At 40.5% G+C, this 13,197-nt stretch overlaps 1 protein-coding gene across 1 annotated transcript; it reads left to right on the top strand.

Moving 5' to 3' along the window:
* Positions 1-10,659: 10,659 nt before the first annotated feature.
* Positions 10,660-12,386, top strand: LOC307254117 (angiopoietin-related protein 3-like; the record flags this gene model as incomplete). Its single annotated transcript, XM_080032365.1, has 4 exons — positions 10,660-11,139; positions 11,450-11,560; positions 11,669-11,756; positions 12,173-12,386. 4 exons carry the CDS (start codon positions 10,660-10,662, stop codon positions 12,199-12,201), a joined length of 708 nt encoding a protein of 235 aa, XP_079888491.1. The 3' UTR covers positions 12,202-12,386.
* Positions 12,387-13,197: the final 811 nt, after the last annotated feature.

The raw sequence follows: 13,197 nt of genomic DNA, 5'->3' as shown, positions 1-13,197 counted from the left end.
TGTATATACTCAAATAAATCACACTATGCTACAAATAAAAAAAACTGTTGGAAACAATCGAGGAACTAAAAAACTAAATGGTCACATCTTATACAAGCAGAACGTGCTTTTAATCACATTAAATCTCATTAAAAGCTCTAAGTGAACCAATACCTAGTTTCTAATTTTAGTTTTTCTCTTTATTTTCCTTGTGCTCTGTTTCAGTGAATTGGATTTGTTTACTTTTAAAGGTTTCTGATAAAGGACAAACACTGGAAGCTGAACAGCACGGCAAAAGCTAAAAATAATTTCCAATCCAGCTGCAGCACTGTGGATGTTTTCGTAGCGCTTGGTCTGCTCCCCCGCCGCGTGGGCTCCGCTGATGCAATTTACCAGACACGTGACAAGACCCTCACCTTTCACACACTAACCCACTGGTGCTTCCTCAGTGGAAGCTCACGTGCGTACATGTGCAGATCTGATCATGTTGTATTGTAATCTGAACAGTTACGGTGCCCTCGAGTTTCATTAACACTTAGAGGAATGTTTCACGATAAATTACAAGATGGAAACTGTCTTTACTTTTAATCTGCAGATAATCCATTTTAGTCTGGTGTTTTATAATGTTATTAGATATCTGTCGGTCAGTGTCTTCCATGCCTCCAAATCACATATTCAGAAATACATGCGTAAAACTTTATTATGTAATTATTAGTCATTGTTCCTAATCTTGCCATCATCATCTACATTTCAACTTTGACATACTTTATGGAAAACATTCAATGTTAATTTGAACTGATATATATTTATTAAACAGTTAACAACTAGTTTGCTTTTCAAAGACTCAAAAGTCATTATTGAGTCGTTATTATGCTGTGGAAACACAAAACACTGGTTTGAGATTAGGTACTCCAAACCGGCACTCAAGTGCCTTGTTGGAAAAGGGGTGACAGTAAACCAACACATTTGAGTTGCATCGATAAAGGTGGCTATAATATATGAATTCATAATAACAACGTATCAAATCACAATGTGAAAACAATTTGTAAATGTGAAAGGGGTCGCTTGTAGTAGACATTTAGGAGTTGGTGGGGACCGAAGACAAATCTTTAAGGTGACAGTGTATACTGGGCAGAACAGGAATGCAGATAAATGAAATCAATTAATGCTCTACATTATGCAACTATATATTAACAGTTTCAAAAATCGAAACATAGATCTCATCTAATAATGTGGGAATTATGAGACACATCATAAATACCAATATCAGATGGTCATTCAAAAGGATTCCTTCAATGAACTCGGAAGCTGACCCCATTTAACACACCATTCAATGGGATGCACAAGTACTTGGTCAGCTGGAGATGCCAGTATATCTGTGTAGTTGTAAGAAACAATAAAGCTGAAATATCAAGCACTGTTGCCACAGACAAGAATATAATAGTGTTTTAAGTTAGCTGGTTGGTTGAAGCAGTGAAAATCATATTGGATAAATAGTCAAAGCCCAAACTGAACCGAGCACTTAATGTGTTATGATTACTCAAGAAAAAGTGAGTGTCAAAGTTTACAAAACAAAAATTAGGGTCAGAGGGAACAATAACGTGCCATATTTTTGGCTTAAATGTTTTGTGTATTAGCTGCAATACATATTTGGAGCCTTGACAGGATTTTTCATCAAAACATCAAAGCAATGACTCATTAGCCCCTTTTACACAGAGATTGCGGCATATTGACGGAACAACATCACTCCAAAATGCCGGCTTTGCTTGCTTCTGTGTTATTTACACAGAACCAAGCAACGCCGGCCTGCTGGCGCATCAGTAGCCCCTTTTACACAGCGCTCCGGAATGAAAGAGGTGCTTGTAAACAGCGTCAGGTGTGACGTAAACATTTAGCGCCGCGCCGGTCAGCTGCTTTACAACAACAACACTGGCCGGTGAATTGAGAGCAGAAGTGCTGGAGCTTGCAGTAAGAGGGCCGTATTTTACTGTCCCCACGATGTGCCAGTTGATCTCGCTACGCGCTGAGTCCAACATCACTGGGACAGTTAACCAAACTGACTAAATCAATCCGACCGCTTCACCTCTGTGTGTGTGTGTGTGTGTGTGTGTGTGTGTGTGTGTGTGTGTGTGTGTGTGTGTGTGTGTGTGTGTGTGTGTGTGTGTGTGACAGGTTGGTTGTGAGCGAGTCTCTTTGTGAGGGCAGCGATCTGCCAATCAGACATAAACATACACATACACACAGTGTGTGAAGTCACGTTACTGTAGACAGAAATAAAGTGTGGATATACGCGCTCAGACTTAGGATAATAATAGCGGCGGCGGAATGTGTTAGCAAAACAGTAGCTCTGTGGCTAGTCTCGCAAAGCCAGACCAAACTACAGCAAGTAGTATGGTCTGGAAGCACTCCGTTTAGAGCCGTCTATTCGGGGGGAAACTGGGCTGGCCTGTTTTTATTTCTTTAAACCAATCACAATCATCTACGGCGGGGCTAACCCCGGGAAGCAGCCAATGGAGGCGTAGCGTTGTTTGCCGACGCCAGCGCTTAATAGACGCTGGCTGAAGTGGTCAAGCCAGACTACTCTGTGGCTAACAGCTGAGCCGGAGCCTTCAGTCAGCTAAAGCAGACAGTCTAGCGGGGCGAGCAGACTATTCCCCCGTTACTAGGTCGACCTTCAAGCTGAACAAGAGCCCTCCGCTGCGCGTCGGGCTCCTGCTTCAGCTTGTCGGTCTTTATTTCTAGCAAGTGACCCGTTCGCTATACTTTATCCCTTACTTAGCCTAGCCTAGCTTTCCCATTGTACAACTTCTCCTGGGCAGAAATAGACTCATACACTCTGCAAAATTAAGCGCGGGGGTTTGGATTGAGCAACGGACCTTATGATCAGCTAGATTATACGCCGTTCCTTTTATTTGGTGATTTTTACTGGACATCAGGCCGCCGTGGTTAATGTTAAACACACGTCCTTCAACTGCTAAAATGGTCGCATGTTTAGAATGTAGACTATGGAACGTCAAACGCCCCCCTGTTCCGCAACAACAAGCTGGAGCATTTAAACAGAGAGGCGGAACTGATTGTGTCGGGAATCTTACTACCCCCCGAGGTAGTAAAATTCCCGGAACAATCTCTCGCACCTTTCTTCCCTCGTTCCGCAACTGTCGCATTTATACAGCAGGGCGGAGGGCCGAAAGGCCGGCATATTCCCGGCTTTCACTGGCTGTGTAAAAGGGGCTATTAACAACAAGGATGTTATGGAGTAATTTACATTTAAGACCATAGAATGTGCTGACAGTGTCATAAAAATAGAAAGTACCCAAACCTTAAAAAAAGCTCACAGTTTCTCAACTGGTTTTATAACATCCTGACTCTGAAGATTTAGTTACACCATTTTTTGATGACTAATCATCACCACACATTTAAACAAGCATGATTTTAATAAAAACACTCAGATCTTGCAACGTCTGAACCCCTGTAGGCTATATTTATTCCAATTTACGAGAAAGCGGCTGTTATTGTAACTGGGCCGAGGCATAGACATGCTAGCTGACACGTCCAAACACAACCTTATCTACAAGTCAAACATTATATTATGATACAGCTGAGTAAGAATGGAAAAAACCAACTCATCTAGCTGATTCTGGATGAACTACAAACACAAAGCAGGAGGTTTGAGGATACGTGCAGAACTGCAGTCTACGTGCACTGGGTGAACAGCCAACAGGAAGAGCCCTGTTCCCAGTACAGTCTGGGCCTGGGGATGAGTCACGGGTGTATTCAGTGTCACGTTTTAATACAATATAAATGATGACGTTATTGTCCTGTGGCTATTTAGTGAAATCAGGTCCTGGTTATTTTTTTCTGACAAATGTCAATGTTTGTTTTAGTTTTATCTGCATGTACTTTGTAAATATGTAACCATTTTTGGCTCTCTGGTTTCATTTTGAGCCATGGGTTGTTGTTTTTGTGGTGTTTGCTGAGTCAGATGTTGTGAATAATAGTAGACTATCTTTCAGTTTTTTTGATCATATTGACCTGTTTTACACCATAACACCACTGTCTTCCTGGGCGACTACAGTCAAACATTTTTCACACTAAGCTTTTTCTATTGCTGACATTCAGTTGATTTTTAGCTTCTATAGTTGTTGAGTGTCTCTTTAGACGCCCACTTAAAATATCTCAACATATCATCTACCCTGATGGGGTGGGAACTGATTAGCCTGACTGACAATTGTGAAAACGTGAGTTTAAAACCTTGTAAACCATTTGTGTAGATATGTTGACATGCGGACGTGTGCTTGTTTTCAGTGTGTAGACCCTTAAATGTTTTTGAAGAAATGTGTACCAAACAGAAGCTTCCCAGAATGTTGTCAATATGGGGGTGGGTGGGGGGTGGGAAGGGTGGGATATTTTTGTTGGGAGGGGGGATAATGCTTAGCAATGTTCTTTTTGCTACTTTTTTGTTTTTGTTTTGTTTGTAATATTTTTTATTTTGTTAAGAGAAAATGAAAATGGAGAACTGTCTTCCTTCCTGTACAAGGTAACATGCTTGCTCCTCCAATAAAAAGATTTATAAAAAAAAAAAAAAATATCTCAACATTTATTTAATTGGTTCAGTTTGGTCCAGATATTCATTTTTGTGTGGGGATGAATCTCCCTGACTTTTCCTCTAGCGCCAGCAGTAGGTTGAGGTTCACTTAGTTTTGTTTTTGTACTAGATGTGAATTGGTCCGTCGTGTTACGGTTTTATTTTTATACATAAGATTAGGACCGCATCAAATGCTTATGTCCATAATCAATTAATCTGCCAAATATTTCCTTGTACAATTGATTGTTTGGTCTCAAAAAGGTGGGAAAATAGCAGCCTACATAATTAGGGGGCCAAGCCCGAGCAGGAGCTGGGACCGCGTTTTGCACAGCAACGCGGTTCCCAAGCCCTGCGGGGCAGGGAACCCTATTGTTTTAGTAAGGATTATTATTTGTAGTCACCTAAAACTGTGTCCACAGGCCAAACCGTAAAGGGTGCAGACATGCCAATTGCATGACTAGATCCAGGTCCGGGCCGTGTACGCATACAAAACTATTCAGACATGCCGGCCACTAGGTGGCGCTACACCAAAGAAAACGCGTTTGGGGCCATAACTCCCACACCGAAACTCCCACAGTCAAAAACTTTATATCCACATATTCACTGGAGTCAGCTGCATCTTTTGGCATAGGCCACGCCCATTTGCGATATTATAGATTTTTCGCAAAATCGCGAAAACTGAAAAACATATTTTTCGCTACTCCTCCCACAATTTTTGGACAATTGACACCAAAGTTTGCACAGCACATCTACCGACCCACACGGAAAGAAATCATGCTAATGCATTTTGATCCGACCATGGATAGAGAAACGGTAGCGTTTTAAATATTTGTTGATTAGCTACGTTTTACGTAGAAATTCATAAATCCAAAATCATAAGTCGGATCAAGTTCAAATTTTAGACATATGTTGGGGCTACCCTTAATTACGTTCAAAAAAAAAATTGGAAATTTTCGCCATAAGGGGGCGCCATAAACTAGGGAATTTTATATCTCCTAATTGGCCAAAGGAATTTTCTTAAAACTCACGGGAAACCATCAACGGGCGTACCCGAGTCTATATGAAAAATATGGCCAAGAAATAGTAATGTTTACGGGACTTTTTAATAAAATTAGATTTTTTCTTTTCCGTCAAAGAAAAAAGGCGGGAATGTTAGCATGTCCATTGACATTACATTGTGCAATTAGCTCCGGCGGCCATTTTGTCAAGGCTGACAATCTGCTTTTGCTCATAACTCGCCAACCAAACATCGCACTTTAAAAAACTTGACATCCACTTGTTCTGTGAATTGAGCTGCATTGTTCTACCGTGGCACTTTCGCGAAATTCATCCGTAAACAGCGATACCTATACAACTCCCGCACCGAACATCCCACGGTCAAAAACTTTACATCCACGGATTCCGTGGAGTGAGCGGCCGGCGCGGCGGTTGACGACGAGTTGCGTCGGAGGCTTGGCCCCCGGTCAAAACTGCTTGCAGTTCTAGTTATCTTTAAATTTCTTATTGTGTTTGACAAGCTGTCCACAAATATTCAGTTTACTTTCACAATCCTAAAAGAAAAGCAGCGAATTAACGATATAATAAAAAGGGGAACATTTTGGTATGAAGATGAAATTAATTTAATACTTTTGTAGTTACCAAATATCATATAATAAATGTATCAACTAATCATTTGAATGCAACATCAAGAGTCTTTTTTGAAAGCCACCTTTAAAACTTACCAAAACAATGTTTATAGAATCTTCTCTTATAGGTGAATTTCTTGTAAATGTTTTCTAATGTAATGTTGCAAAGACAAGAACTCTGTGTGTGTGTGTGTGTGTGTGTGTGTGTGTGTGTGTGTGTGTGTGTGTGTGTGTGTGTGTGTGTGTGTGTGTGTGTGTGTGTGTGTGTGTGTGTGTGTGTGTGTCTGTGTTTCATTATGTGACATCTGTACCTCATCAGTACATCACGTGCCTTGTGTCTGGGTGTGTGCATGCCCGTGTGCTTGTTGGATTTTGTATTCAGGAATGAGTGTGTAAAAAGGCCAGAGGGTTGAACTTTCCCCTACTTCTCACACTGACTCCTCCATCTTTGAATGTTCTCCAGCACATTTCTGATTCTTGCTGAAGACACAGCACACTGGGACGCCTTTACTCACAGAGATTAGAAATATTTTTTTGACTACTGTATCTGTGCTTTATTTGTGGAGGACAAAGATACAGCCTATAAACTATATTTATGATCTGTCAAGTTGATGTGAGGGAGCAGGAGATGGGAAAGAGGACATAGGCTATGAGATTGTTTACAGAGCAATCGCGGGAGCACAGGGCAAAGTGTAGGGGGGCGGAGAGGGGGTGCAGGCGGTGGTGAGGGGGGGGGGGGGGGGGGGTGCGGCCGCACCCCCAGCACCCCTACTTCCAACGTCCCTGCCTTTACTCACAGAGATTAGAAATATTTTTTTGACTATCTGTGCTTTATTTGTGGAGGACAAAGATACAAAACCTGATGAACTGAGAGAAGTCATCTAAATTCCCTATACCAAATGTAAGAAAGACACAAACACTACTTGAATAACCTTACAGAGAAACAGAAATATGGAAAACCCTGACTATAATAAAAAAATATTCAATTCACTTTTATTTGATTGTTTTGGTTTATAAAATGTGATTTTAATTTATATGATTTGAAATAATGCAAACACAATATGAACACATGAAGCCTGTGAGATGACAATGAATTTTTGAAATTGTGGATGACAATGATGAGTTGATTAAATTATTGGTTTATCAAAAGGACATTTTTACACAATTTCTTTTTTTTCATATTTCCTGTAAAAATCCCAAGTATTTACTGCTTTCAGGTTCTCAAACCTGAAAATTCCCAGATATTCTAAAATAAATATTTGGGGAATTAGACAAACAAAACAAGAGATTAATGATGTCAACTGGGGCTCTAGGATATTATGAATAATTATCTTCACATTTTCTGATTGTAGACCCAAAATTAACTGTTTATTAATAGTAGCCTAGATAATTATCTTTAAATTGCTTATTGTGTTTGACCAGCTGTCCACAAATATTCAGTTTACTTTCATAATCCTAAAAGAACATTTTAGTATGAAGATAAAATTAATTTAATACTTTTGTAGTTACCAAATATCCTATAGTAAATGTATCAACTAATCATTTGAATGCAACATTAAGAGTCTATTTTGAAAGACACCTTTAAAACTTACCAAAACAATGTTTATAGTCTTCTCTTTTCTGAGTGAATTTCTTGTAAATGTTTTCTAATGTAATGTTGCAAAGCCAAGAACTGTGTGTGTGTGTGTGTGTGTGTGTGTGTGTGTGTGTGTGTGTGTGTGTGTGTGTGTGTGTGTGTGTGTGTGTGTGTGTGTGTGTGTGTGTGTGTGTGTGTGTGTGTGTGTGTGTGTGTGTGTGCAGGGCAGTCGGAATGCAGGTACAAGTGCAACAGTCTTGGGGGGGGCCCAAGGCAGAGGGGTGCCCATCAAAAAAAAAGAAAAAAAAATGAACAAGCTCAATATAGGCCCTGATCTTCGAAGGACCCGAACAATGCCATTCCAAAAAAAAAAATAATTGACTGGCTCATGATAGGCCCCTGACCCTTGGAAGGAGATCAGGGGCCTATCACGAGCCAGTACATTTGTTGGTTATTTTTTAAATAACATTATTCAGTGCCACGAAAACCAGGGGCCTATATTGAGCCACTAAGAAAGAATATAAAAAATACTTTAAAGAGGGAAGGAGCTTTGGGATTATTAAAAAATTCACAAAGCGGACTGGATTTTTTAAAACTGAAAATGTTTTCTTTCTGCTTTTTGGTTATTTTGTGTCTCCAAATTATTCCATAAAATAGTACTAAATAGTTCACATAGGACACAGTTGATTTAGCCTTAGTTTTCTTCTAAAGGTGCACCAGATTGATAGCCTGGCATTCCCAGACCTGCCACTAGGCGCTGGCAAATTAAATTTGCTGCGCCTGTTGGTCTGGACACTCTCCATTGAAGCTTTTTCAGAAAGTCCAGAAATCCAGACTCACGTTTCAATTGGTTCTATCTAATATGGGCTGGCCAGAGCCCTATGTATGGTGCTCTGGGGCGGACGTAACCGGATGACGACAGTGACGTGCATGCGTGGTCGAAGACGTGATAGCAAACATCAAAGATGGCTGCGGATATTGTTTGAGTTTCAGACTGCTTTGGCCTCGACCCTTTACGATTTGGAAGACGGCACTCAAATCTTTCATTAGCAAGTAAGTGGAATGTTCTGTTTTGCCGACCGACCATGGCAAAAGTTTAATTTAACAGTTTAACAGCTGTTCGCTAAACGAACGGGGCTTAATACGTCACCTTGTGCATTGCTCTGATTGGTTGTAGTGATATCCAACTGCCTGCAGTGGCATTTGAAATACACAAGTAGGAGCCGCCCCTTGAGTTGGAAATTACTATTGATCGTGGCCAGACCCTCTATCATTCAAGATATCAGGGTCTGGATGTCCAGGCTACCAGATTGATGAATTTTACTTTCAAAGGTTCAAATTTTTCTTCCGGGGGAGTACTCCCCTGAACCTGTGTTGGTCTACCAAATTCCTCTGACAAACACTGTATGTGTGTATGGTTATTAAACGTCATTAGACCAGGGGGTGTGTTTATGTACTTGTAACGATTTGGTCATTCATCAAATGAAATATTGTGGAGTTGTCTGTGTATGTGTATTGTAAGACCGCCTTTCAGGGGGCCCATCAGGACTTTTTGTATTGGGGCCCAGAAATTGGTGCTACGCCCCTGTGTGTGTGTGTGTGTGTGTGTGTGTGTGTGTGTGTGTGTGTGTGTGTGTGTGTGTGTGTGTGTGTGTGTGTGTGTGTGTGTGTGTGTGTGTGTGTGTGTGTGTGTGTGTGTGTGTGTGTTTTTCCTAAAGTGACATCTGTGCCTCACGTGCCTTGTGTCTGGGTGTGTGCATGCCCGTGTGCTTGTTGGATTTTGTTTTCAGGAATGAGTGTGTAAAAAGGCCTGAGGGTTGAACTTTCCCCTACTTCTCACACTGACTCCTCCATCTTTGAATGTTCTCCAGCACATTTCTGACACACAGCACACTGGGACGCCTTTACTCACAGAGATTAGAAATATTTTTTTGACTATCTGTGCTTTATTTGTGGAGGACAAAGATACAAAACCTGATGAACTGAGAGAAGTCATCTAAATTCCCTATACCAAATTTAAGAAAGACACAAACACTACTTGAATAACCTTACAGAGAAACAGAAATATGGAAAACCCTGACTATAATAAAAAAATATTCAATTCACTTTTATTTGATTGTTTTGATTTAGAAAATGTGATTTTAATTTCTATAATTTGAAATAATGCAAACATAATATGAACACATGAAGCCTGTGAGATGACAATTCATCCTTGAAATTGTGGATTTACAATGATGAGTTAATTAAATTATTAGTTTATCGAAAATACATTTTTATACTTTTTTTTATTTTTTATCATATTTCCTGTAAAAATCCCAAGTATTTACTGCTTTCAGGTTCTCAAACCTGAAAATTCACAGATATTCTAAAATAAATATTTGAGGAATTGGACAAACAAAACAAGAGATTAATGATGTCAGCTGAGGCTCTAGGATATTATGAAGAATTATCTTCACATTTTCTGATTCTATACCCAAAATTAACTGACAAAATAATCACAAGATGAATTAATAGCAGCCCTACAAAATATATCGGAGTATTTGAAGAGCAAAAATTACAAACTGTATCACTAAGAAAAAGGCTCTTTACAATAGTATGGTTAAACAGATTAAGCCTCAAAGAAAAAACAGAACCAATTGCACTGTTTCTGTGAGCGTTTAATCAGAAATTCAGACCTTCCATTGCATCATAGTCCAGCTCATCCAGAGGGTGACCCCCCCTCCCATCCCATTCCTCCCCACCTCCAAGCTTCAAGAACCAATCAGAGGAGCCCTCTGCTGCAGCCCAGAGCTATAAATGACTCACAAAGCCATTTAGCAGCAGACAACAGACAACAGAGAGAGACAGACACACATCATCCTACTGAAAACGACTCACAGCTGACACACACAAAGATGAATATGCCACAGCTTATCGTCCTCCTGCTGACCATCTTGGTGCACGCAGCGGTCGGTTTCCCCATGGACAGAAGAGCCCCACAGGGCAAGCACGCCTCCTGGGACGACGTGAACGTGTTGGCCCACGGCCTCTTGCAGCTGGGCCAGGGTCTGAAGGAGACCGTGGACAAGAGCAAAGTCCAGATGAGGGACCTCAACGCCAAACTGAAAGCCTTCAACGGCTCGGTGGCCGAACTGGGGAAGAAGCAGCAGGAGCAAGACGAAGCCCTGGAGGCCCAAAGCAAAGCGCTGGAGGAGAGGGAGAGGGTGACAGTGGAGCTGGCCCAGGAGGTGATGGTGAAGGTGGAGGAGCTGCAGAAGCAGAGTCAAGATGTCCACTCCAAGATGGACAGACTGGAGGAGAAGATGGTTGAGGTGTTCAAAGAGCCCAAGCTGGATAACAACAAGAGTGAGGACACAGCAGTCCCATTTATCCAGGTGAGAGACAAATATTCATGTAATTTCAGTTTACTGGTTACTCTTCAAGTCAATGTACACATCCGGAGATTAATTATACACATCAGCAGCTGGTCTGAAGACAAATCAATCAAATGTTTCACAACACATTAAAGATTTTCTGAAAACAAATTACAGAAAATACAGTCAGTAGTTTCCCATCTTAATACCTCCATCCTAAAGAGAGAGAGAGAGAGAGTGGGGCGTTATGTCTGAAACAAAGGTGTATATGTGATGACACATTGCTACTGTGATTCTGACCATTTGTTTTTGTTTTCATTGTTGTTTTCAGAGATTGGTGGCAGCACAGAACAGACGCATCGACCAGCTGGTGGAGAAACTGGAGCAGCAGCAAGACAAACTGGAGAAGCAGAGTTTGCACCTGCAAGCGCTTCAGAGCAAGGTGAGCCACACGACGACATGTAGCAAGCCTTATGTGATTCAGAAGATTTTAAAAACTATTGGTGATACCATTTTCAGTTTGTTGACCCCTTGCTCTCTTATCCATCAGGTCACGCATAAGAGAGTGAAATCCCACAGACGGAGAGATGAAGAGAGATCACTGAGGGGCAAGGCCGAGCAGAAAATAGACACATCAGGTAAGAAAACAACACATTTTAAGAAAAAGTCTGGTAGTTTACTTCTTATACCTCAAGTGAGAGAGTACACTTCTACAGATGACATTGAATTCAGTTAAATCATTTCACAGTCCATAGAGTCCAACGACACATGAGCTACTGATGCATCCAAAAGTGACATGACCTTTGCACCTGCATTCGTAACACTTGGCTCGCTGGCAAAAGAGCTCACATACAGTCCAAAGATCAGAGACAAAACACACCTACTGTACTGAGTGTTCTTAGGACACAGAAAGCTATAAAAAAAGAGCAATTGCCTCATATTAAACCAAACATTCAGGTGTAATGAACTGAATTTGCTAAGTCAAATCTCTTCCCAAATGAGTGTCTGTGAATCATCGTCTGATCAATGTTTTTCTGTGTTCTGGTTTCTGCAGGTTCCCTAAAATCGCCCTCACCACGATAAAGCAATACGGAGATCAGTCATCAGCAGCAGAGAAAACCTGATTTGAACTTGAATATCAACCTACTTAGACGGACTGAAAGCATCCCATTGCTTATTCCAAAAACTGCACATTCAATGGTCATCTGATGGTCATTAGATATTTCTATGCTATGCCATACGGAGACATTTTCTGTCATATTGACAATTTATTCCCTTTATAAGGGCCTCATTTTGTAATATTGTATGTTTTTTTATATACATTTATAATGTACAGACAGTGTATTGCTTCAACATTTATACACTTTAAACTTTTACATGAAGTGGATAAAAATAAAGTTTTGAAAATTTTAATAAGTTCTGGCTCTCTGTTGTTGCTTCAAGGGTAAACAGTTCACACCATGCAAACACAAAGATCACCAATGATGAAATAACAACCATAAAGAAAGAAACAGTTGTCCTTTTAATGCAAAGTGTCTCACAGACAATTAAGCTTGTCTGGGTTCTTTGTTAAAAACATTATTTGTGCACTAAGATTTCATACAGACCGATTTTAATTTATGACTCCCTATAGAGTCCGAAGTTAACCTCAAACTTTTAAATACCTGAAAACAGTAACTGAAATATGTCATCAGTATACCCTTAATGAGCATTTGTGTCTGTGCTGTATGTAGAAGAAAGCTCAGGTTTATGTTCTTATGAATCAATTTCTTTCTTTACTTTCTTTCAAAATCAATATTAATGGATAAAAAGGTTTTAAACTCAATCAGGTTGCAATCGAATTTCTCCCCATAAAGATAAGTACGGTAACTATTATGGGGGGGCCGAGGGTTTCGATTCCAGCCCGCGGTCGTTCTCTGCATGTCACTCCCCTCCCTGCCCCATTTCAACTCTGTCTCTACACTATCAATAAAGCATAAAAATGCCAAAAAAAATCTTTAAAAAAAAGATTTGTGCGACTCTGCTGCTCCCTGCTGGGGAAAGGGAATCTCTTCGATTTTGTTGATACATTTGAAACAG

This window comes from Ammodytes marinus (genome assembly GCF_949987685.1).
Source record: "Ammodytes marinus genome assembly, chromosome: 8".
NCBI lineage: Eukaryota > Metazoa > Chordata > Actinopteri > Uranoscopiformes > Ammodytidae > Ammodytes > Ammodytes marinus.
This window is presented reverse-complemented; position numbering and strand designations above follow the sequence as displayed.